At 52.8% G+C, this 26,213-nt stretch overlaps 1 protein-coding gene across 5 annotated transcripts; it reads right to left on the minus strand.

The window, feature by feature from the left end:
• Positions 1-307: 307 nt before the first annotated feature.
• TRIOBP (TRIO and F-actin binding protein) lies at positions 308-23,687 on the minus strand. 5 transcript variants are annotated; one of them, XM_065581266.1, is made up of 14 exons: positions 23,546-23,687; positions 15,507-15,563; positions 14,979-15,047; positions 14,513-14,602; positions 12,610-12,719; positions 11,230-11,773; positions 10,341-10,451; positions 6,041-6,188; positions 4,547-4,658; positions 3,796-3,955; positions 3,409-3,522; positions 3,059-3,145; positions 1,896-2,059; positions 308-787 (listed from the first exon to the last, which is right to left on the minus strand). In XM_065581266.1, exons 1-13 carry the CDS (start codon positions 23,549-23,551, stop codon positions 1,898-1,900), a joined length of 1,770 nt encoding a protein of 589 aa, XP_065437338.1. In that variant the 5' UTR covers positions 23,552-23,687; the 3' UTR covers positions 308-787; positions 1,896-1,897. The 5 variants fall into 5 exon arrangements, with proteins under 5 accessions (XP_065437338.1, XP_008177544.1, XP_042699494.1 ...); XM_008179322.4 differs by having other exon boundaries at positions 308-1,049; XM_042843560.2 differs by lacking the exon at positions 23,546-23,687 and adding an exon at positions 22,425-23,340 and having other exon boundaries at positions 308-1,049.
• Positions 23,688-26,213: the final 2,526 nt, after the last annotated feature.

A 26,213-nucleotide genomic window follows, 5' to 3' on the forward strand; every position in this document is an offset into this window, starting at 1 on the left:
TAGCTTTGAAGCAGGATTTAGATGATATTACGTAGGTGAGGGGGCCAGCAGCAGAGGAGGGCAGGAAGTCAAGTCAACACACACGCCCCCAGCAGCTAGCTCACAATCTAGTCACCACCTGCCTGCCAGATTCTAGGTATGCTAGAAGAGAGCCCCGCTCCTCAGGCACAAATCTGCAACCCAGCCTCCCACTTCGCCAGGTCTGGTTGGAGGCCCCCCTGCGAAGGTTAAGGCTGCTGTGGAGAGGGACAGTCCTGCTCCATGAGGACACAACCTCCAATCCAATAATTATAATAGATTCCCCTCGGATAGCTGAAGATTTTATTAAGTTAAACTATTAACTGTGCGGAAGGGCAGCCGCCGCCTTCATTGTTTGGCTCCGGCGGATGCAGCAGTGGCGCGTGCAGAGTCCCCCGGCTCCTCCTCAGGAGTGTGTTAGCAAGAGGCAGGCTCTTCCAAAACCTCCAGGGGATTGGCCTTGCCCTGGGACAGAGACATGGCCCACGGGTACCGAAACCTCCCTTCAATACAGTCCACAGAGCGAGAGCACAGTCCCCAACAACTTGAGCACGCTCTGTCCAACATCTCCGCTTTCAGGGATCCAGGGGAATGTGTGCAGGACATTGGTTCTCTCGTATGGCTAGCCACCGTCTGTCTCGGTGCATTGTCCTTCCAGCACATCCAAGCAGGCTGGAGGAGTGGGGAGAAGGCCACTCACGACCCCATAGACGCACCCCACAAGGAGCACTCGAGGCAGGGGCAACAGCTGTGTTTCTTCGGTCTTCAGCTGCTGGTTAAAAGATATTGTAGATTTAAAATATTCCCCACCCACAAAACAAAAAAAAGTGAAGTATCTATAAAATATATTTTTTCACATATAAAATCCTGAAGAAGGTGCACGTAGGAGTCAGTCCAAACGATGTGCTCAGATACGCAGGCGCATGGGATGGGGATTGGTGAAAGACATGGGAGCTGGTTTCCTCGAGGGGTGTCAATGGATGGGATGCAGCCACCACCTCCCCACAAGTGAGGAATCAAGCAAAACAAACCTAAGGAGGAAATAAGAGTCACGGCAAATGGTTTAAAAGACTTCAGAGTTGCTGAGCCCCAGAACTCTGGGGCTTCCCCAAATCCAGGAGAAGGTCATTTGTACCCCAAGATGCCAGCTAGTGACGCTGCTTGTACTGCAGGCGTGTGGGCCCAGGTCAATTCAGATCCCCTTGTTAGGCACGGATAAGTCAGGGACTCCTCCCACATGTGCATTTGGTCCCTCTCTGTGCAGGCAACACTCCCCGACCACAGGAAGGGTGACAACCACTTAGGTGTTACCACTCCCTCTCCTCCCCAAGTTGTTCTCATGCCCCACATCACCCACCAATAAGTGTGAGCAGGGCTCCCCAGTGCTGAGAGGTACCAGCCTCTGCCAGGGAGGCATGAGCAGGAAGAGAAACCACAAAAAGGGAAAAAATTTCCACTGGATTGGATCTAGTAAGCATCAAACAAGCAATAGCATTCGCTCCTGACTCACAGCTGAGCGGACATGACACAGCAAGCAGAACAGCGCCTCCCCCCCACCTCCCCCATGTACTCCCCCTCCTCCCGCCCCACTCTTTACAGTGCCCTTGTCAGGAGAGGCCCAGAGCATCTCAGTGCAGGGCGAGTGTTTGGCTGAGTGGGAACAACTTTGGCCTAAACTTAAAGGGCTCGAGCAACACAGCTATGCCTGGGGTCCCACTACAAGGACAGTCCTTCCTCGCCCTAGAGCGCCCCCTGGTACTGGAGGAACTGCAACTCCCTCCTCCCTCTGTGGTCTGGCCCCGTGAGCTGCACTCATCCCTGCTGCGGGCGGGCTCGTGCCAACCCCACAGTGCAGCTCGTGGCCCTTGGCCGCTCACCTCTACTCGCTGATGCTGTTCCGCAGTGTCTCCTTCTCCTGCAGCGCTGCCATGGCCAGGCGTAGGTGCTCCTTCAGCTGCTCGATCTCCCGCTCCGAGCGCAGCTTGATGTTGTTCAGCTCCACATAGACGTCCTGGTACTTCCCTGAGGCAAATCTCTTATCCTGCAGCGGAAGGTGAGGAGTCACCACCCAGCTCCTGGTATTCATCCCAGGGGAGGGCCGCCCCCACCAGGAGGAAAGCCAGGGAGAACAAGACCTAGGTGTCAATTTGAGCTTCAGCCAGGCAAGCAGTGGGAGCCCAGTAGAGACCCCCACAAGATGGGACAGGCATGGCATCCACAGAGATCAATTCAGACTGGCTGTTCGGAGACAGGTGGAGGGGGACAAGAGGCCGGGCGGCTATAGAGCAACAAGTCATTGCGGACTAGTAGGGCTGGTTTCTGGAAGCTATTCAGCAACAGGTGGATTAAGAGTTGGGGGCTAGAGGAGTAGACAGTTGTCTATAGCCACCAGGAAGAGGGGCCTGTGCAGGGGTGTGTGACTAGGAGCAACAGGAAATTTGCTGGATCTCAGGAAGGTTCCCCTAATGGCAAGATCCAGTCAGTTCTGAAAGTCTCCTAAGGCAGGAAGTGGTGGAAGCCACCTCGTTTGGGCCATTTAGAACAGAAGCCGACACAGTAATGGCAAATATACTTCATGTAGCAAGCCCACCCTGGCCAGGGGAAGGAGCATTAGGACCCTCAGTAGAGGTCGCCCTTCTCTAATGTCAACACTGTGGTGAGGGTGATGGGGAGAATACCGGTGAGAGGCCTGGACATGGGTGGGCTGACAGTCAAGTAGGGGGAAGGAAGGCAGACAAATTGAAGTTCTAGCTGGATTTCACTGTTTTTTCCCCCACCTAGAAGGGCTCCCAATACTGGGTGCATGCACGCCCCCCTTGCTCTGGGGGTTAATGACCAACAGTGGCAGGAAACCAATGTGAATCCAATAAAAATAGGAGACCCAAACCACTCCTGCTCAGCATTCATGCGCTCTAGGATTTCCAAGGTCCTTGCTTTCCCCACATCATTTTCCTGCCTCCAACTTAAGCGAGTCTTTACATCCCTCCCCTCAATAAAAAGAGCCCCCGGGAAGGAGAGAACAGCTCCCAGGAAATGGTACCTTTTGCATCATCTGGAGCTCATCCTTAAGACACTGAACTTCTTTCTTCAGGTACCGGAGTTCATTCTCCTTCACTCGAAGCAGCACCTGTGAAGAAGAGGAGGAGGAGAAGAGACTCCAGGGACCAAGCTGAGAGATTATGGCCTCAGTGCAGGGCAGAAGGGGATGTTGGAGGGGGTGGGGAAGGAAGAGCCAGGAGCACGAGGCCAGGAAGTGCTGCAGCTCTAGAGCTAGACGCAGTGGCACAGCTGAGCGGGGGAAGTTTGCGTAGCAACTTCCTGCACTGCAGCTTGTGCCATGCCTGCTGCAGAAGCGGCTCAGCAGCACTCCGCACCAGCAGGCCTCTTTACCTCGAGCTCACAGGAGCTCCTCTCGCCGTTGTGCAAGGCCCCATCCCCTGTTCCCTGCGAGGTGATGAAGGTCCGTAACCTCTGGATCTCTTCCGACAGGCATGTCTGCAGCTCCTGCAGACCAGAGTGGAGTCATCAGGGGAGTGCACATGCACCCACAAACCAGAGCCCGCAGGCAGATGAGAGCCAGCCAGGCCCATACTGCTCCCTCCTCAGATGCTCTCCCCCTCCCCCAACCCCAGCTTAAAGGACCCCCGTCTCCTACTTCGCTTTGGACAGCACAGCTCATTTGTTAAGGGATTTCTGGCTCCAGAGGGAACGTGCCCCCTGGGATCTTCCAGCCTGCTGTGCAGAAGGCTCAGCCCTCTGGGCAAGCGGGTCTCTTGCCTGGTTCTGCCGGAGCAGCTCCTTCCCCTCCTGTTGGCAGCGCTGCAGCATCTGCTCCCGCTCTTCTGCTTTCTCTGTGAGGTCACCGATTTCCAGGCACTTCTGGGAGTATTGCTCGGAGAGAACCTGCAGCTCCCGCTTCAGAGAGTCCACGTCCAACCTGCCACAGCCACTCAGAATATTACTTCAGAGAAACGGGATGCCCCCAGCCCCTTCCCAGGGCCCACTCTCGCACCCACACCACTCTCTACCCCGGCTATGGACACCACTTGCTGCCCCTGCCCACGCTCACATGGCCGTCACCCACGGCCACCGCTGTTACTCAGAAGGGTCTCCTCCCCTGAGCAGCTGGTAATCAGAGAAGGGGAACCCACTGAAGGTGGGAGAGGAAAGAAGCAAAGAATATAATAGGAGAAAGCAGGGAGCACAATAGCCTGTTCAGGTCTAGTGGAGAGGGGATATCCTGCTCTCACCTGCATGGTTAGCATCTCAGGCCATTGCATCCCCCCCACCCTTCCCTGGAAGCAGCACTAGGAGGCAGGCTAGAAGCTAATCCTGGCTCTCTGGAAGGCAGAGAGGAATGGAATATAAAAATCCATCCTTCAGCCCAATGTTGAAGGGAATGGCACCCCTCCAACTTGCCCCACTGGGCGAGAGCTACCTAAAAGTGACCTAGCAAGCATGGAACCTGGCCTGGGCAGCAGCCACATGGAGGGAACAGGGCAGAAGGGACTGTGCAGAGACTCCTTACTGGTGCTGTCTCCGGAGGGCCTCTGAGCCTGACCCACTCTGCTGGAAACTGCGTGTCCTGCCCAGCTCCCTAGTCAGCTCCTCCTTGTGCACCTTCTTCAGCGCTTCGATTGCTAGGGAGGAGGAGAAAAGGAGACGTGGAGTTAAGTGTCCCGAGAGACCCAGCCGCTCTCCAGCTTGGCAGAGGGGGGCGGTGGGAACTGAACAAGGGAGTTCCTGAGGACTCCCCCCTCCCATCTACTACCAGAAACCCCAGCTCCAGGAACGGCTCAGAATTTTCCCTCTTCCTCCACTCTGTTCTGGGCATCTTCCCGGTGGCTAACCCCTACCGTGCCAAGCCACAACAGGCAGCCCCAAGCACTGCTCATGGGCGGTGCTACAGTCTGAAGCTTCCTGCTGCAGCGTCCATGCAGAGACTCCCCTCTCTTAGCTGTGGTAAGGCCAATTCCCAATGTACACACAGGTGGTGGGGAAGAAAGGGGCTTCCGGGTCAGGTCTTGCTTGTTAAAAATGGAATCCCATCTCAGACCCAGGAGACAGGGATGAAGGGCACAGGGAGAGAATTCCAGTGTGCATGGTGCACTCAGCCACGTGGGCATCTATTTGGCCAACAACAGGGCGGAGGGGAAAGGAGACAGACACAATCTTGCCAGCCTCAGCCAGCGGAGTTGCTTGCTCACCACCTCCCTTATCCAAGGAGGAGGTATGGGGAGGGGTTTTTCCAGTCTTACTTCTGAGCCCATAAAGGGAGGGCAGCTGCCTATGACCTTATCCATACAGGGATAGCTAGCAGCATGGGGCTATATACACAGCACAGGCTCCTTGGAGTTTCAGGGCCAAGGAGGCCGCAGAGAACACGACAGACGAGGGCAGATAGTTGCAGTGTGTTCGACCCACCCGTCTTTTCAAAGAAATCTTGTTAGCTCAGATTTGGATCTCAGTCAGCAACCCTCCCACTGCACAGCCTAAAGGGGAACGACTGCTACAGTGATGCAGAGACCCCAGCCAAGATCAGGGCCCCATTGTGCTAGGTGCTGTACATACACAGAGAGAGCCCCTCCCTCAAAGAGGTTATAAAGGTCAGGGGAGGACCAAAACCTGGGAGGGGAAGTGACTTGCCCAAGGTCACCGGCAGAGCTGGGATTAGAACCCAAGTCTCCTGACTCTCAGAGCAATGTCTTAGCGCCTGGACCACACTGCTTCCCTGCAGCACCACTGCCCAACCTTGTGCTTTACAGACATGGCCTAGCCCAGAGAGGCTGCCACCCACTGAGGCCAGCAGGAGCCGAGGGTGCTGAGCACCTTGGAGGCTCATCGTTCTGGGACGCACCTTAGCTTAGAGAGACCCAAGAGATATTCCAGGGAAGGGAGCACTGGGGGATTCCAGGGGAGGTGGCGAGTGGACTCCCAGGAAAGTTTGAAAGAGGAGAAAGGGGACAAGGGGCAGCAGGCAGCCATCTCCCCAACCTCTAGGTGCTTGGGTTCTTGCTCCTACCTGCAGCTGTGGCCGCAGCTTCCTCAGCCAGGAGCCGCTCCTTCTCCTGCCGGAGCCGCTCCAGCTCCCGCTGATGGTGCCGCTGGAGCTCGGTCATGACCTGCTGGTGAAGAGATTCCATCTCTGCCAAGCTGCGCTCACATGCCTCCTGTCACGCAGAAGAGGGGAGAAAGAAAAACAGGTGAAGGGGAGCGGGACCGAGACACAGAGAGATGCTGTAAGATCCCGTACGACTGGACTGGCATTTGCTGTGCACTACAGGACACCCAGGCCCACCACCAACATTGAATCAGAGAGGGGAGGTGAATACCCTCAAGAGGGAGGAAAGTGACTTATTAAGAAGATAAAGATGTTAAATAAGGCGTTCCATCCTTAGATCTCAAAGTGCTTGACTAAAGTATCATCCCCCATATCTCATATGGGGAAACTGAGGCGCCTACTGGGAAGTGACTTGCCCAAGGTCACCCAGCACATCAGTGGCAGAGAAGGGAATAGAGCCTAGGTCTCCCGAGTTTCAGTCCAGTGCTCTATGCACTAAGCCACACTGCCTGATGCAGCAAAGTGCCTGGCTTTATGACAGGGATAAAGAAACATTCCCCTAAGTATTGAAAGCTGAGCTGCCTCTTAAGGAAAATGAAACCAATCGCAACCTCCCTTCAATGCAGCCATGTGCTGTTACAGGCCCTCTCCAAAGAGGGTGGATTCTCTAAGCAGATTAGCAGACATTCATAATATGATCTTCTGTCTTTTACAAGTCTGATGTGCAGGGGGACTTAACACCACAGACTTTAAAATACCCTCACTGGCGCTGGCACTCACTGAAATTAAGTTCATGCCTCTGAGCTACTGTTCCAGGCTCTCTACAAATTCAAGCAGAGTCACTGCACCAGTGAAGCATGGTCATTTTTTAAGGTCTCCTTTTAAACCATAACTAGAGAATCTAATTTAGAAGAACAACAAGGAGTCTGGTGGCACCTTAAAGACTAACAGATTTATTTGTGCATAAGCTTTTGTGGGTAAAAACCTCACTTCTTCGGATGCAACACGGCTACCCCCTGATAATTTAGAAGAGTCCTTCAGAGTCTCAGCTGATAGTCAAGAGGCCAGCCGGCTTCTCCTCCATAGTCCTTCGCCTGCCGCCCCCTCCACTCCCTAAACCCAAAGGAGCACACCCCACACTTTGGGAAATGCTGCTCACACTAAGATAGAGTGCTGCACCCTGGGACCTGTAGTCTGCAGCTGGTACTAGAGCAAGGGCAGCTGCTCTTTGATCCACTTTGAGTTAATGCAACATGATCCTCAGTGGGGCAAAACATGGGTGCCCTGTGATTTGCCCAGAAATTGGCTATCAAACATTGACAGGTTAATGGGAGGGAGACAGAAAGCCATCCTTTAGGGGAGGGGCAGTTTGGACTTCGAAGTTACAAAATCTCATATCAAGGACTGATGAAGGAAGTTGATTAGATGCTATTTTTACCATGTGAACGGTGGCTTGTAATATTTATCAAGCTCACAGGGCTGCTTCTAACCTGCTGTATTAGTTGCCCCACACTGTGGCAGGTATAACAGATCAGTTGCAATAATCCAGCAACATGGAGATCTTGTCTTTTTGGCTGCTAATAGAGAAGGTACGTGACTGGGTCACTTCAATGGGATTTCCCCTTTTACTTTACATGAGTAACTGGCATTACATTAGCATGGTAAAATTAGGGTCAGATTCTGAGCAGCACTCCATGAGTTCTGGCTCCAGTTCTGTTCAATATCTTCATTAATGAATTAGATAATGGCAGGGACAGTAAACTTATAAAGATTGCGGGTGATACCAAACTAGGAGGGGTTGCAAGTGTTTTGGAGGATAGGATTAAATTCCAAAATGGTCTGAAGCAAATAGGATGAAATTCAAGAAGGACAAATGCAAAGTACTCCACTTAGGAAGGAACAGTCAGTTCCCCACACAGAAAATGGGAAAGGACTGCCTAGGAAGGAGTACTGCGGAAATGGATCTGGGGGTCATAGTGGAACACAAGGAAAATATGAGTCAAGAGTGTAATGCTGTTGCAAAAAAAAAAAAAAAAAAAAAAAAAGCAAACATTCTCGGAAGTATTAGTGTCATAAGCAAGACACGAGAAGTAATTCTTCCACTCTGCACTGATTAGGCCTCAGCTGGAGTATCGTGTTCAGTTCTGGGCACCACATTTCAGGAGAGATTTGGACAAATTGGAGAGAGTCCAGAGAAGAGCAACAAAAAGGATTAAAGGTCTAGAAAACATGAGGGAAGATTGAAAAAAAATGGGTTTGTTTAGTCTGGAAAAGAGAAGACAGAGGGGACAGGATAACAGTTTTCAAGTACATAAAGGGTTGTTACAAGGAGGAGGAAGAAAAATTGTTCTCGTTAACCTCTAAGCCCATTGCTGCTTGTCCTATCCTTAAGTTGCAGCAAGGGCAGTTTAGGTTGGACACCAGGAAAAACTTCCTAATTGTCGGGGTAGTTAAGCACTGGAATAAATTGCCTAGGGAGGTTGTGGAATCTCCATCTTGGGAGATTAAGAGCAGGTTAGACAAACACCTGTCAGGGATGGGCTAGATCAGGGGTAGGCAACCTATGGCACGTGTGCCGAAGGCAGCACGCGAGCGGATTTTCAGTGGCACTCACACTGCCCGGGTCCTGGCCAGCGGTCTGGGGGCTCTGCATTTTAACTTAATTTAAAATGAAGCTTCTTAAACTATTGACTTTACATACAACAATAGTTTAATTATATATTACAGACTTATAGAAAGAGACCTTCTAAAAACGTTAATGTATTAGTGGCACATGAAACCTTAAATTAGAGTGAATAAATGAAGACTTGGCACACCACTTCTGAAAGGTTGCTGACCCCTGGGCTAGATAATACTTAGTTCTGATAGGAGTGCGGGGGACTGGACTAGACCTCTTGAGGTCCCTTGCAGTCCTATGATTCTATGCCCCTTAATGCCCACTGACATCAATAAGAGGTTCAGCGCCTTGCAGGATTAGGCCATTATTGCCTTTTCTTCCACTGACTTGATCTCTGTGGCTATGAGCAGAGCCCAAAGGTGGAGTGCAATCAACTCAGTGTGTCATGATTTTTTTGTGATTTGAGGCAACTCAATTGGTTGCACCACCAGGATTATCTCCAAGGACCCGTTAACTCATGTCGGGAAGTGTGTTGCATAAGACTTGACTGCTTTACATAAACAATCCCTGTTCCTGAGCTGGCTGACCTCGATTCCAAGAGCCTGCTGATGGGCTCCTGGTGGCACGTGGCTGATGAGTGGCCCACCGGGTTTTAGTCTTGGCTATAACCTGACATTTGGTTCGTGTCCAAATAAAACCAAAGACAGTTACAGCTCAGAATGGAGAGACATTCATGTGTTTGAACCAAACCACCCTCTATTTAAAGAGAGACTGAAGATCTGTCTACACTACTGTGAAGCAGGACCCTGCTACAACATGGTGCCTCCTGGCCCAGGTGAAATGCAGGGCAGTCTCCTAACTTAAAATGGGACCAAGCTAGATTTGACAGAGTCCTAAACCTGTGTTCTCCATGGCTTTCATGGTGTAACCATGCCCCAAACTACACACAAGAACAGCCATCCTGGGTCAGACCAAAGGTCCATCTTGCCCGGTATCCTGTCTTCTGACAGTGGTCAATGACAGGTGCCCCAAAAGGAATGAACAGACAGGTTATCATCAAGTGATCCATCCCCTGCTGCCCATTCCCAGCTTCTGGCAAACAGAGGCTAGGGACACCGTCCCTGCCCATCCTGACTAATGGCCATTGATGGACCTATCCTCCATGAACTTATCTGTAATGTGCCATCATCAGCTTGTTTCCTCCTATGGAAATCCTAATACACATTAACTTCCCTTCTCCCAGCAAAGAGGCTCAGGACCGAGGAGGCAGGTGGATGACAGAGCCAAGCCCATCTCCCCAGCGTTAATGGGCGTTCTGGTGGGCAAGTCCCAACCCTCCAAGCAACAGAACCCTGCTTCAATGGTAAGGGACAGCTCCATCAGATCCCACCCCATCCTTTGCATGCATACTTGGGCACCTGCCCCTTTAAGGACTGGCAGTGCCCATCAGCCACTATATAGTTAACACTGATTGCAGCTGGGCTCACTTTGGATTGCCACGGCAATGCTAATCAATGAAATGCATACTCTGGCAGCGCAGCCAGAGTAGGTGTGAATCTCCCACCTTCCCTCCGACCCTTGTCGGGATTGGAGCGGACTCAAAGGCAAAGTGGGATTTCTGGCCCACTGCCAACTGACCCTCACCTGGGAGATGAATCCCTGGGGCATGTGGCCATCTCCATGGGATTTTCCTGTGTCACGAAGGCTCTCTCCCCGGGCACGCCAGGACTCCAGCTGTGCCCTCAGGGACTGGACCTGCGCCAGGAAACCAGAACAACATTGACTCAGCCATGAGGAACAGCTCCGATTTGGAATGAGCAAGCTCCATCTCTGCCAGACGAACCTCAGCCAGGGGTTTGGGAGTGAGGGACGATCAAAGGAGACACTGGGCGCCACAGCCAGTGTCCTTTATCCAGGGAAAGGGGTGGTCACCCAATGGGACAAACCCAGTGAAAAAGGCCCCAGCACATGAGCAGTGGAAAGAGGTGAGGAAGAGACCCCTCCCCACCTCAAGATATACTAGGTGTAAGTCATGCTCTCCTCTGAAGGCAGAAAGGCTGGCAGTGTCTGGCGTAAGGGGTTCATGGCTATCCCCATCCCCACGGAACTAGTGACACGCTCACTGCTGCCAGGGCTAAGTTCGTCAGGTTAAACCCCAGTTATGAAGGGCAGGACAAGAGGTTTGGGTGTCCCCAGTGAAAATAGGCTCAACTCCAGTTAAGTCAATGGCATTTCACCAGTTTGTATTAAGGCTGAATTTGGCCTGGGATCTCTGATATACGGACAAGCTGCTTCTCAAAGCACGGGTCAATGAACCTGCTATGCAAGTGAGAGTTCTCCTGACCCAGAGGTGGCAAATGGTGCTGCTTTCCGTGCCCATGGAAGGCCGGCAGTGGGAGTAGACGGTGTAACAAGGGCTTCCTGTGTCCCCAGCACTTATTCCTAGGGGCTCAGCAGGAGGTTAGGCCAAAGGGGAGTCCCTCTCCCAACCTGGGAAGGAGGAAATGGGGCCCCAAAGACAGATGGCTCCTACCTCTTTCTCCAGCGCCTCCCTCGTGTCTCCATGGCCCCCCTTGCTCTGGTTCAGCAGCGCAGTCAGAGGAAGGCGCTTAGACTCCTTCAGAGGCAGCCGTTCCAGCTCCAGCCATTTCTTCTCAATCTCTTCACTCAGCCGACTGCGCTGGTCCTCTGACAGGGCGGGCCCCAGCAGCTCCTGCTCACATGCTTTCCAGCAGAGGGCCCCTGCTGGGCCGTCGCCCTGCAGGACCCCTGTGTCAGGAGCCTCAAACCACTTCCGCCTCTCCTCAGAGCGGAGGGCTAGGTCCCGTTCCAGGTCCTCGTGCTTGGTGACTCGGTCAGAGATCCCCCTCAAACTGCCTCTCGTCCGCTGCGGGGACCCCTGATTCAAGGGGGACAGCTCCACGTAGTCAAAGGTGTGGCGCGGCCCGTCCACCTTCCGGTTACTGCCCTTGGAAATAACCTCTGACCCCAAGCCCGGCCACTGCTCCTCTGACCTTAGGGAGCCTTTCTGGGGGACGCAGCTGCGGAAGGAGTTTTCCTTATTGCAATCAGATAGCCTGAAAATCAGAGCATGAAGGCATGAGAGAGAGACGCGGCCGCTGGGAGTCACGCAGGCAGGCATTGTGCAAACAGCCCACGCATACTCCTGCCAATGCAACACAAGCCTAGCCTGCAACCACACCCCTTGCTATTCCAGTCCTAGGAACCTCCAGAGCACAGCCAGCCTGTCACACCAAACATCCCAGTGGCTTTGCAATGGGAACAGACTTCCTGTAGGGTGGGGAGAACCAGGCCCAGCTCCAGGGATACACATTTTGATCTGAGCTTGAGCTCTCATCTCTAGAACAGAGCCCACCAGCCGTGCGCTCTAGTGCCACTCCTTGCCCTAGTGGGACTCTGTCCTGCTCCCCTTCTGCATGCAAAGAGAAAGGCAAATCCAGTCTTGGTGTTGTCGGTTTCTTTCAGACTCTCTTGTGCGGACATGCACTTGGTCTGGCAACTGGTGGTGAGATGATTGGAGGAAAAGGGTGGGACACTGCAAAGCAGCCAGCTGTCACCCCTGGACTCTTCAAAGGATCCTGGGAGACGTTCTCTGCCCTTGGGTCACCCAGCAGGACCCTGAGTACAAAGCCCCAGAGAGCTTCCTCCCACACTCACCCACTGACACGGTAAGACTAGATACCCCCGTGATACCCTCACGAGTATCACTGCTGCAAGCAAGCATGACTGGCAAAGCATCTTCTCCCATGCGAAGGTGGGAGGGGAGGATGAGGAGACTTCTCCCGTCCCAGAAAGGATTGCCTGCTTGTGGCCAAGGTGCTGACACAAAGTGATCCGAGCCATGGGTGGGATGGGGGGGGGGGGGACAACACACATTCCCAGACATACGTACTTTGTGACATCCGGTGCGCTGACCGGGCGCACGTTCTTCCTCAGCGCCTCAATCCAGTTTCGCCGGATCCCCGAGGTCATTGCTGACAGGGTGAAGGTGGCGTCCTTCGTCTGAAAGGGAGACGCCAAAGGGAGCTCAGCCCACAATGTGCAGTGATACCCTCCCCGCTGCCACAGCGCAGGATAGCAGGCTACAGCCTGGGATTGAGGCAACACCCCACTCGCTCTCCAGACTGCAGGGCACACCTTCGATAGAGCAGAGTCGGAGGACAGCCACCAGCAGGGTCTTAACAGTCCCTCTCTGTTCTCCTGTCACATCAACAAGAGACAGGCCCTCAAAAGGCATAAGCGGAGGTTAATTCAATCACTTGGGCACTGCTAGACAGGTGCCAGTTAACAGGTCAGCTTCCAAGACATCCTCCTCCCCTATGAAAGAACCCTCGACTCCTCTGTCTCTGTTCAAGTCGTGTGTGTCCATCTGCGCTCCTGGGGCGCTGGGGAGATGGGTCCCCTGGGTGGAGTACAACGTAAGAACAGCCATACTGGGTCAGACCCAAGGTCCATCTAGCCCAGTATCCTGTCTACCGACTGTGACCAATGCCAGGTGCCCCAGAGGGAATGAACAGAACAGGTAATCATTGAGTGATCCATCCTATTGCCCATTCCCAGCTTCTGGCAAACAGAGGCTAGGGACATAATCTGCCCATCCTGGGGAATAGCCATTGATGGACCTATCCTCCATGAACTTATCTAGTTCTTTTTTGAACCCTGTTATAGTCTTGGCCTTCACAACATCCTCTGGCACAGGTTGACTGTGCGTTGTGTGAAGAAATACTGCCTTTTGTTTTGTTTGTTCTCGCTATTGGGGTTTGCTCTCTCTTGTCTAAGACAGATTTTACATGCAAGGTGAAAAAACCTTTGGGTTCGCCTGTCAGCACAACAGTGAGCCTATGCCTAGACTCCCTCCCCCTCCTCGCCCATGAGATCCCATTCTATCTGCTCCTGGCCATCCCTACAGAACACTGGGCCGAGTCAGCTGTTAGGCTAAGTTCCCTTGTAGTCATTTCATCACCAGGGAAGGTCAGCTGGACCTCCCAGCATGGCTACATCCACCTCCACCCTGCAATATATCCCCCTCCTTCACCGATGTAGTGCCTTCTAATCCCAAGCATCCTACATCACTTCAGAACCAAGCCCCCTCACCTCCCGCCACAGCTCAATTCCTCTGCACAGAAATGAATGACTAGTATTGCAGCATCTCCTAGAGGCCCTAGCCCCATTGTGCCTGGTGCTGTACAGAGAACAAGATAGATTGTAAGATCTTCAGGGCAGGGACTAAGTACATTATGAGACACAACAGGGGGATCAAACAGATAGATACAGGGATGGGGGAGAATACAAGGTAACAGAGGATTACAATCAGTGGAATAAGCAGCTGGTGTGCTGTGACATCCATCACAATAGAGGCAAGCTGATACTATTGGTAGCAGGTGTACAGCACACGCCAACAATACCCAGCAGTTCTTCAGGACAGAAAGGGAATGAATAAGAATCTCCATACAGTTTCAGTGGGATAGCTGAAGGAGGCAAAAATCTAGTCATCCAAGTTGGAATTAGCCTAGGTCTCTTGGATTAACACTCTGCTCTTGCCAGAATTGCCACGGGATCAGGGCCCATGAGCACTCAGGGTCCTGGCTGGCCAGCTCACCTGAAAAGTAGCACTGCAGCTCCTTGCATCCTCCTGGAGGACGGCGTTCGTTAGAGAGGGGTGAGCATTAGCCGCTTCCTGCGGACCCGGGTATCCTTGGAGGTCTCCCATACAAGAATTGACCAGCCCTGACTCTGCTTAGCTCGCAAGCCCCAACAGGAGCCCAGCACAAGTTTGCATGGCTGCAGGTACTCACGTGTATCTGGAAGCCATAGTTGCGTTGCACGGCATATTCCGTCACTTCTGTGCAGGAGCGCAGGTCAATCTCACCATCCAGCTCATCAGCCTAAAACAAACCCCAGACCACCAGTGAGTCCCCGAGCAAACTTCATGCCATCTCCCCAACGCCGCCTGTATCCCAGTTGGAAGCATGAGATTCTCTGCACTTCACATTCAGTCTATGCCCACTCAGAGCATCGGTCCCATCCTTGCTGGAGCTGAGGTCCCACATTCTAGTCATTCATTTTCTTGATGCCTTTTCAGACCCAGGCACTGGAGTGGTTGCAGCTAAGCTATATAATAAGCCCTGCCACCTTTGCAGTCCCCTTCCTGGAGGGGAGCGTGCTTTGCTCCTGGTGGAAGGACACAAGGCAGCTCCAGGATCCCACCACCACCCCACCCCAAGCAAAGAACAGAGGTCAAAGTGCACTCCCCATGCTTACCTCCTCAGCGTTGGAGTCCCTGTAATATCTCAGGCTCGAGTCCGTCAGCACAAACCAGTGTTTCTTCCACTGCGGACAGAACAGTGAAGGGGAGGGGAAGGGAAGGGAACAGGAGAGACAGGGGGAAATGAACAGACTAGATTACCGAGGAAACGTGTTGGAACAGGGAAGGGTATTCTGCTTACTGACCCTCTTGCCCAGAGGGCAGCTTCCAAGTCCGACTGTCTCCTTCCTCCTCCGAAGATATCTCCCTCCACCCTCTTTCTATCAATCGGCTGGGACTGGGGCAGTGAGAGGAGTCTGATGGAAGTGTGTGATGACGACTGGACCGCACACAGCAAATTAGGCACCTGAGCCAGGGAACCTCCTTGGCAGAGTTCAGCCGCAATGGGGACAGTCTAAATCAGCAGCTCACCTCCACCTTCCCAAGCAAGGGACACAGCCACAATGTAGAAGGCAAGCCTCTGTGTACACAGGATTGGGGAGGAGAGAGACCTCTGGGTGTCATGCACCCACCATCCATCTTACCTCTCCCGGCTCATCCAGTATGGACATCCATCCCTTCTTGAAATTGAGGAGATCCGGCTGGAGAGAGACGGACAGAGCAGGGGGTTAACAACTGGACTGGGACTGAGACTCGGCAGAGTTTGGTGGTCAGGAACGACATGGATTCCACAACTCCAGGTCTAGCAGTGACTGGAAATGGAGCCCCATGGTACAATGTGAGCAAGCAAGGACAGTCCAGCATCCCGGCCTCCAAACCCACATGGATTTAGGACCAAGTAGCAGAAGGGATGGGTCCTCACAAAGGGACAGGAAGAAGCCTGGGAAGGAGGGGTTGAAGAAGTAAAGGTAGGTACGCACCAGGGAAGTTTCCACACGTTGCTTTGCGGACATTTATTCAGAGATTTGGGGGGGAGGGGGAGGGGAGGCGGGGGAGAATAAAAAAAGTTTGCACGACCCCTGAATCGGCTCAATTTCGAAAGGAGTTTGGTCACAAAACTAGTGAAACCCATTCCAAATCCAGCACTCCCCCAGAGCCTGGGGCCATGCTTTGACACCAACACCGATCACTTAATTAAGACAGGAACAGCTCGACATTATCAACCCTCATCCTGGCTGTGCAGGAGGTAAATATCACTTCAGAGCAGACGGGGAAAACACGCAATGTTACACGACTTGTCCAAGGCCTGCCCAAGGCCACAGGGCAAGTCAGAGCCAGTACTAGAATCCAGGAACAAACTTCTCTCTCTTAAATTCAGGAGTTTGTTTCTGTGCCACAGAACACCCCCTGACTGCTCCCCCAGCCTCCCCACCGCATGCAGCCATGTGTGGATACTATTCCAGATCACCGACAGTCATGGGGGAGGTGCCGCCACCCCCTCCAAACCTCACCCTGCTGCTGCAGCACAACCAGTTCTTCCTCCCATTTCAGGGCTGGAACTGGGAACAGCTGATGCAGGGCAACTACTCTTCCTTGCTTTACCAAGCCAGGTGGGCCAAACCCATCCCTCCTTGAACACCATGGACTTCAGGAGAGCTACATCAGGGATGAATTTGGCTCAGCAGCTGTGTTCTCAAGGCCAGTATCTCTTACCGCCTCCCCCCCACCACACACACGCTCCCCCTGCCCCATTCAAGTGCCAGCAACTAAACTTGGTCAGTCAGCAGTGGCGAGAGGGCAAAGAGGAAATATTAGAGTTGTACCTGAGAGTCATCTGTACCAGGTCTGCCAGCCTGGGGTAGGCTGCTGAGTGTCCCTAACTGCCACATCCTCCACCCAGGAAGGGGCTGGTGGGGGGAGCAGCTCCACCACTGCGTGGGTACTTAGTACTCCAAGAGCTTCCGATTAATTCAGGAAACATCCACCTGGTGCCAGCTGGCCGCATAAGCCCAGATCTCTTGCGGCCCAACTGGGTGAAGCTTTCTCCTGTTTCATCTCGCAGGGCTGAGCTCTTGGGTTACACCCAAGGTTACAGCAGACAGCAGCAAAGTGTCGGCCTGCCCCAAACCCAACCAGCCTATTGGTAGGGGGCAGGGGGGCGGGCCACCTGCGATTACAGCTGCAGGCCCATCCTATCCCTATCGCTGTCTCCCTGGGCTGGGAGTGTCCAATTGCAGAGACAGACTATGCCACACGGAAGCAGAGACACATGGAAACTGAAGCCAGGTGACCCAGGCTTCCACTCTTCACCTCCAGCACCAAGGCTGCATGGTGGGCAGAGGCTGCTCAAGACAACATGCCAGCATAGGGAGTAGGTGAGTATGCTGCCCGCTCCCCTCCTACCACCAGCATGCACCCTGCGCACATTAACAACTCCTTAACATGGGCACCAGGTTTGTACAATGTGGGTGAAGCCCCCAGCAGGTAAGGGGCAGAGCCCTTATACTTGGGGATCTGTGGGATGAAGCTCCCCCCTGTAAAGGAAACATTTGAAAATAAGGATACAAGGGAAAATCTGGTCCATATGGACTGGATCAAACTATGATGCTAAACCTGGCTACAGACAGCTCTGGCTTGGGCGGGCAGGCACGTGACCTCCCCCTGTCATCATCTGGTATAAAGGTGCATGGGACCTAAGCGACTCCTTTTCAACAGCACCCACATTTCAAAGGGGATGCCCCATGCAGACAGGAGTGACTCTGACATCCCCCTCAGGTCAGTTCCCCTTTCATTGTGACAGAGTGGCAAATACAGCAGCTTGTTCCTCCATAAACAGGCTTCCCAGGAAGAACCCCCCTCCCCCCAAGATCCCCCACCCCAAGGAGCCAGCAGCCCTGCCTAGGCCCACATTAGGGATCTGTCCCCCCAAGAGCGCTATTTGCTGGGACTCACAGCATAGGACTGCATCTGCCCCCCCCCCACCCAGATGGACCCTAGACCCCCCCCATCCTGAGCAAACCCCTCGGTGTGAGATAAGGGCACCCAAGGGTACACGGGGAGCTGCAACAGGCCAGAAAGGGATCCCTGACATGAGGCTGGAGAGGGGGCCCCACACAATAGATGGGTGGAACAATGGAGGGGATAATACAGGGGAACTGGAGTCAGGACCTGGGGTGGGGATGGGGGCTAGGACCAGGGGGAGACCAGGACACAATGGTGGACAAATGGGATGGGGGGCTACAGGGAGCAGGGAGAAGTTCATGGGACAGGTGGGGTGGGAAGACAAGACACAGGGGCAGGATGCTTGAAGAGGGAGCCAACAGAATGGGGGGAAAAGGACTCCAGGCACAGTTAGGTTTGGGGGAGTGGAGCAGGATGACTGGGGAAGGAGACAGATCCTGGGGGTTAGGGGCACAGGCACCAAAAGGAGTGCAAATGTATATGTATTGCTCCCCCCACCCTCTCAAAGCCCCTGCCTCCCCTCACTCCTGACCTCACCCTCCCTAGTGGTGAGCCAGAGACCCTCAGGGGACAGACCCATTGATCCCTGTAGCAGCCAGCAGGTTGAGGGCTCAGCTGGCAGAACGCTATAGAGCAGGACCTTGGAGCCGGTCAGTCGGGCCATGGCATGCTCTCTCCCAGCCAGGTTTTTGAGAGAGATGGGGTAGGTGCAGGTAGACAATGGTCCTTTTGCCCTCTCCCCCCCACCCCTCCCCATCTCTGGTTGGGGGCAAATGATGTGGGAGATAGAGGGGGGCAAGACCCCAGATGGCAGATGGGCTAAGACACAGGGGGAAGTGGGGGGGATGGAGAGGAGTGGGCATAGGACTCGGGAGGCAGAGAGGAGCAGGAAGACTAGGGCATGGGGCAGATGGGAGGGCATGCCACTTACCTGGTTGCAACCCACCCAGACAGCCCCTCATCCTTAGGCTCATCCAGAGAAAGCCCACTAGGGGCCCGACCAGGTGGCAGACTCCCGCCAGGCAGCAGCTGCCCCCACCTAGACAGGCCCTCCAGCTACATAGCTCATGCTGACGTCTGGGTGAGTGTTAATGCACACAGGGAGCACAGTTCGTTAATTCCCTTTGATCTAGGGCCCTGAAATGGCCCTAGATCAAAGGGCATTAAGAAACTGTTAAGGTGCAGAGGGGTCCACCCGGACAGTTAGCCAGCACCGGGGCAGGTTATTGTGGGAGAGGTCATACCCTAGGTTGCCAGGAATCTGCCCTGCTAGGCAGCTGCTGGCTTGCCTTCGCCTAGAGCAGCCTCTGAGGGTGGGGGACAAGGAGGGAGACACGCACCCTTCCCCTAATCTTACTATCCTGTTGATGTTATCCACCACCACAGTCACGCCAGGCTTCCCCCAACACTCTTCACATTATGTGGTTGCATCTATGCAGCAGCTGCTCCCCCTTCCAATCCAGCGCCCCCACAGCTAGCTGTGAACTGGGGGCGGGGCAGGGAGGGAAATGGAACATAAAACCAACATGCTGCCAAACACATGTGCATCGCAAACAATACACTCCCACATACTAAACCAAGGTACCCTAAGGTCACCGAGCAAAGCCAGCCCAGTTGCTAGCCAATCCCACTCCTTGTCCCCAGATGCAGTATGGCATCATTCTCTATTCCACCAGATGTCCACACTACAGCTTCCCAGAACTTCATGGTGAGTAATAGATATCCCAATAAGCAGCACGGACTTAGAAATAACAACTGGCCAGTCAAGCCTAATTTTTGTAATGCGTAAAAAAAAAAAAAAAAAATCTAAACGAACACAGGGACACAGTACGTGTCAAACTTGGATTTTAGTAATGCATTTGATTCAGTCTCTTTACAAAATCTTAACCGATGAACCAGTTCCAATGGCCTTGGATAAATATCATGGTCAGGTAGATTAAAACCCCAAGTATGATCCTAAAAAAAGGGGAAGGATAAAACAGCAGTATACTGAGCAAGAAGGCAGATGTCTAGTGAGGTGGCCACAAGGATCAGTGCAAAGTCTCATCTTATTTGTGATTTACACTACCAGAGCATTAATCATCAAGTTAACTGATATTAGCAGAGGACATTACATTGGGAGGAGCTGCAAACCCCAGAAGGGACACAGCAATGCCAGAGGACTTCAACAACATATTAGCACCATTGGACCAGATTCTGACACCTACTCCAGCCCCCATGTCCGGTATAGGGACCATAAAGGAGGCTTCAGGAAGAATTCCCCCAACACAGGAACAACGTAAGGGCAGCATATGTGGCCTCGTATTGCTTCCCTTGCAGCCGCATGTGTGGGGGTGCACCCGGGTTAGGAGGGGTCTTCCTGACTGTGGCACTTTCTTTATAGCTATTCGGGGTTGCAGAGCAGCCTATAGGAAGCTGTGGGGAAGTTGCCATAAGTTTTAGGACAGTCCTGGGGCTGTTGTAGCTTACACTGGGGCTGGTATTTCAAGAGGTGCAAGAGATGGCTTAAAGCCACCTTTGCCCCCTCTCCCCCACAAGCTGCACCTTCTGTCCCAGGAAGCACAGCATGGAATCTAGCCAATGGGCAACATACTAAAAAGGAGATTCCATTTGGAACAGCATGGGATAATGTGTCTGGGGAAAAATATTCTGAAACACAAATTCAGCAGGAGGGAGAAGGGAGAAAGCAGAGATGTTGAGGGGCCTTGGAGTGACAGCAGACAACGAACTAGAGACTTTGCAATCGGATATGGCAGCAAAACAGAAAAAACAGCCATCCTTAAATGCTGCTTTAGGCTGCATGTCCAGAGGCCTTGGGCAAGGACTACTTAGCTTTGGTGTGGCCCCACCCAGAGCGTTTCATTCACTTCTGCACACCACACCTCTAGAAAGAGATTGACAAGTTGGAAGGGCTCTAGAGAAGAAGTGCTCAAGGGGCTGGAGTGACTGGTTTACAATAAGAGCAGAATATGCTTAGCCTGGCTAAGTGATGACTGTGGGGGACATGATAACAGTCTGCAAATATTTGAAGAATGTAAACACCAAAGAAGGAAAGGAATTAGGGTGGTACCAGAGGGTATAGCTAGAAATAAGGAATTAAGCAAAAGGGAACATTCAGAAGACACTTCCATACAGTTAGGTCTATTAGGCTATGAAGTAGCCTATTCTATTAGGCTATGAAGTAGCCTATCGGGGGGGGGGGGAGGGAATGGAGGAGGCCCCATCCCTTTTAAACTTTTAAAACCAGACTGGCTAGAACCCTATGGAACTGTCCCCCAGGGGACAATCCTACCCTGGCTGCAGGGAGAGAGACTGTGTGATCTGATGGGTCTTTTCCAGTTCTACCTTCTGGGGACCAGCACCACCTCCTGCATTTTCCCAGATGTTCCCCAGGGCCACTGGTCAGAACCAGCTCCATTTTCTCTACCATGCACAGTGACTTTTGAAACATTTCAGTTCCAGGGAGACACCCTTCCCCCTCATCTTGTTAATACAGGTCTGTCTCATCTTACGCTGGGGTTCCCGTTCCGCGGTTAGCGCTAAAGCGAAAACCGCGTATAGCCAAAACCCCATTGAGTTCAATGGCGGGCGAAATCGCCCGCACTACAGGAATAGTATTAAAATTGTTGTTTTTCTCTTTTTTGTTTTTGCCGACTGAGTAAAGTTGAAATCCCGCATGTTAAATGCGCGTAAGATGCGACAGACCTATATAATGGTATTCACGTGACAGAGGACTCAGGAAAGCTGCCCCATGATCTGTTTGGTGAAAGCAGAGTTACTCCCTCCGCTGGATCAAGGGCTCACACAGCTCCCAATTTCATTCATGCTATGAAAACAAGTGGATGTTGTGCTTTGCCTATCCCTGTGAGAACTGCCTCCAGGAGCAAGGATGCACAGCCCAGCCGGTCACCTCCATTATTCTGCTGTGTGCAGCAACCTTCCCTCCAGGGCCTAGGAATGCTGGTCCCCTTCCTGTGCCACCCTCAGCAGATAGAGCCAACCACTGCCTCTTCCCCTAAACCACATCCTCTTTTACAGTGTGTGCTGGAGGCAGCAGCACAGCAGGGTTCAGTGCAAGGGCCTCTCGCTTCTAAATAAAGGCCAAGTTCAAATCCTGAACAAGGTCATTAGCGATGTAAGATTGGTATCCTAGTTTCTGTTTGTGTGTTTCACACATCTACCCTCCCGGCCGAGGACTGAAATATCCGAGGTGGGGATCAACACGCAGAGGTGCTGCAGCTGAGGACTGAGATGAAGTGGGTGGGGAGAGCTGCCTGGGTTGAATTAGCAGGGGGTGCTTGGATCAGCAAATCTGGACAGAACCGGGGGGCGTGGGGAGGGGGGGGGCGGAATGGAGCTTTAGGCAGTGCATTTGTTAAGTCTTGGGTATCTAATTGGCGGGAACCCAGCTCTGCTAGAGATAACAGCCATTCCACCACAGTCACAGGCACTGCTTGGCTGTTTCCCAAGACGGACCTGCTCTCCCCAAATCAGGGAAAACACAGACAAGTGAGGAGAAGGAGGGAGGGGTTAGTGATGGGGGGGGAAGATTCACTCTATTACTTGGGGGGAGGGGGGAGAGATACAACACGACATCTCACCAGGGAGCTCCACTCCTACACCCAGGCTGCGCAAAGTTCCCATTCCATGAGCCCGCCTCTGCCTGACCCCATGTGGGGGAGGAGGAAAAGGACGGGGTGTCACCAGGAAGGACAGGAAAAGCTGCAGGATGTTGTGATGCTGTAAGGAAGCGTAGGCTGATAGCTCATGACGGTGCCCAGGGTCATCTCATCCCAGCCTCCCTTGGTGCCTCCCCATCCAGTTCCAGCAGGACTCCATCCAGCCTGGCCACCAGCCCACTCTCTCGCACACCATGGGTCCCCCACCAGGCTGCAGCCCACGACCCAGACTGACAATCTCTACTCCCCGCTCTCAGAGACCAGGCTGTCTCTCCCTTCTCAAGCTGGGGTGGAGGAGAAAAAAAGAAAAAGAAAAAACCTCACTCCCCTGTTCACTCACTCACACCTTCTCCCCTCCCTGCCCTGTGTGCGCACAGCCAATGCCCTCAGGCACTTGCCTCGGAGCAGACCCTCCTCTGTTACCAGTCTGAGAGCTCTGCCCCTTCCACATTCTACTGTCCTACCACTGACATGCCATCGCCTGCTGGCACTTGCTGCCCCAGAGATAGCATCATGCCTACAACTCCCTCTGCACATACCTCCTCTATCCCCCACCCCAAAGCTGACCTGCCCCTCACAGATGCAGTCATGCCACCCCAAGAGCCCAACCCGCCCCGGGGCCCTAGCAAACAGCTGCTGCTTGACTTAACTTCCTGTAAATAATAAAAGGCAACAAACCACAAGACCTGTGCAGTGCAAGTGGTGGTGGGGAGACCAGCCTAGGGGGAGGGTCCATGCAAGGGGACCAGCAGCCCAGAGGCCAGTGACTGCAGCAATGGGCGCCTTCCAAACGCGTAAGCCAGGACCCAGAACAGCCAGAGCCCGGATCTGGCTCCCCCGAGCAGGAGAGCGCTCGGCTCGGGCGAGCCGCACACCCAGCGCGGCAGACGGCGGCCCGCAGCTGCACGGCACCGGCTCACACATGCACCGAGCAGCCCCCCCGCGCCAGGAGAGAGGCCCCAGGGCGGCTCGGCCCCAGCGCCCCGGCCGGGTTCAGCTCCCGACTAACTTCCCCCGCGCGCCGGGCCGGAGCGGAGACTCACTGTCATGGTGCCGGGTGCGGGGGGAGCCCAGCCCGTGCAGGGGCCCGGCCTCAGCGCTCCCGCGGCGCCAGCCCCGCCATCGGCTCCTTCCCTCCGCTCGCTCCCAGCCGCCCAGAAACTTTTCCGCCCCCTCCCCCTTTGCTTTTTTTTTTTTTTTTTTTTTTTTAAACTTCCTGGGAGGGTCCCCCCGGCCAATGGGAGGCCGCGGAGCCGGGACATGCACGCGGCCGGAGGGGCCGGTAGCCAATGGGGGAGCCAGGCGGAGCTGGCCAGCCAATCAGGAAGGGCGCAGGGTTAAGGGGGGCGAGGGAGAGCCCCTAAAGGATCAGCAGCACAGATGCAAGAGAAGTGTTAAACCAGGTGACCCCTGCCAGGAAGAGCTGCAAGGGAAAGGGGGTGCCTGCTGCAGGCAGGCAAGCCAGGACTTCTGCCCCCACCCCACGTTCACACTCAGCTCCTAGCTGAGGGCACTGCCCATGGCGGAGCTCCTCTCTCAAAAGTTGCGCACCCACAGAGGGCATCATCCACTTGGTAGCACCTGGGATCTTCTTACTGTTGCTTCCTGTCCTTCAGCAGGACTGTCAGACAGGAAAGAGCAGGAGAAAGAAAATGCCCTCTTGCCTTTAGCCTCACAGAAATGTGAGCAGAAGAGCAGCCTTACAACTCTCTACAGAGATTTCATGAGATCTCTGTAGCCCCTGACTGAATAAACTGTAATTCCCAGAAGACCAGATTTGCCTCTTACCTTCTTTGCTTCTGAAATATGCACCTGAACCATTTAATATCATTCATTTAGAAACATCTTCCCTGTAACTGACTGCAGTACAAGGGGAATAAAGTCAGAGAATGTGCTCCTCTGTAACCACAGCATGGCTGAAGCTGGCAAGCTGAATACAACCCTGGATGAGCCTTCCCCACCTCTGCCCACCCTTCAGTGTCCCCCATCCTCTCCTAGGGCAGAGCTGCCTTTACACACACTATCCCCTCTCCCTCTGCGCCATCCCCATCATCTACCATTACACTGGCTGACCTTTGCCATCTGCACCTGGTTCCATGAACCTCAGATACTGGGAAATTGGCACATGGTTATAGATATCTGAGAAAGGGTCATATGCCAGCAGAGCCTCTGACTAGGCCACAGCTCTGGATATTGCCTATAGACAGACAAGGTGGGTGAGGTAATATCTTTTATTGGACCAACTTCTGTTGGTGAGAGAGGCAAACTTTCGAGCCACATCTGAAGAAGAGCTCTCTCGAAAGCTTGTCTCTCTCACCAGCAGAAGTTGGTCCAATAAAAAATATTACCTCATCCACCTGGTCTCTCTCTTATCCTGGGATAGACATGGCTACAACTACACAATATTGCCGACGACCATTTGCAACCAGACTGTGGGTTTTTTAAGGACTGGTCATAAGACATAAGAACGGCCATACTGGATCAGACCAAAGGTCCATCCAGCCCAGTACCCTGTCTGCCAACAGTGGCCAATGCCAGGAGCCCCAGAGGGAGTGAACCTAACAGGTAATGATCAAGTGATCTCTCTCCTGCCATCCATCTCCACTCTCTGACAAACAGAGGCTAGGGACACCATTCCTTACCCATCCTGGCTAATAGCCATTAATGGACTTAACTCCATGAATTTATTTAGTTCTCTTTTAAACGCTGTTATAGTCCTAGCCTTCACAACCTCCTCAGGCAAGGAGTTCCACAGGTTGACTGTGCGCTGTGTGAAGAAGAACTTCCTTTTATTTGTTTTAAACCTGCTTCCCATTAATTTCATTGGGTGGCCCCTAGTTCTTATATTATGGGAACAAGTAAATAACTTTTCCTTATTCACTTTCTCCACAACACTCATGATTTTATATACCTCTACTATATCCCCCCTTAGTCTCCTCTTTTCCAAGCTGAAAAGTCCTAGCCTCTTTAATCTCTTCTCATATGGGACCCATTCCAAACCCCTAATCATTTTAGTTGCCCTTTTCTGAACTTTTTCTAATGCCAGTATATTTTTTTTGAGATGGGGAGACCATATATGTACACAGTATTCAAGATGTGGGCGTACCATGGATTTATATAAGGGCAATAAGATATTCTCTGTCTTATTCTCTTATCCCTTTTTTAATGATTCCTAACATCCTGTTTGCTTTTTTGACTGCCGCTGCACACTGCGTGGATGTCTTCAGAGAATTATCCACGATGACTCCAAGAGCTCTTTCCTGATTAGTTGTAGCTAAATTAACCCCCATCATATTTTATGTATAGTTGGGGTTATTTTTTCCAATGTGCATTACTTTACATTTATCCACATTAAATTTCATTTGCCATTTTGGTGCCCAATTACTTAGTTTTGTGAGAATTGAAGAGGTATATGTTGGGGCCAGGGGGGATTGTAAGAAGGAAGGGTGGTCCTGTGGTTAAAGCAAGCATTGGACTGAGCCTCAGGAGGTCTGAATCAAATTCCTATCTCTATCACAGGCTTCCTACTGGACTTTCTGCAGGTCATTCAATCTCTCTTTACCACAACTGCCCCATCTGTAAAATGGAGCTAATAACCTTTCCCCAGCTCACAGAGGTGTTGTGAGGCTAAATGCATTAATGTGGGTGCAGCACCCAGATACTATGGTGACAGGGGTCCATCGAAATGGATAGAGATAGGTTAAACCCTGT

Source organism: Chrysemys picta, chromosome 1 (genome assembly GCF_011386835.1).
Source record: "Chrysemys picta bellii isolate R12L10 chromosome 1, ASM1138683v2, whole genome shotgun sequence".
Lineage (NCBI taxonomy): Eukaryota > Metazoa > Chordata > Testudines > Emydidae > Chrysemys > Chrysemys picta.

Bases quoted from the DNA above. Each gene is read 5' to 3' on its own strand.
- TRIOBP (XM_065581256.1), bottom strand. From the start codon at position 16,751: ATGTGGCAGTTAGGGACACTCAGCAGCCTACCCCAGGCTGGCAGACCT. The intron at 6,189-10,340 runs GTGAGGGTCAGT...TCTGCGTGACAG, and splicing joins CCCAGGGATTCATCTCCCAG to GAGGCATGTGAGCGCAGCTT. The intron at 3,956-4,546 runs GTAAGGAGTCTC...TGGCTGTGGCAG, and splicing joins GCCCTCCGGAGACAGCACCA to GTTGGACGTGGACTCTCTGA.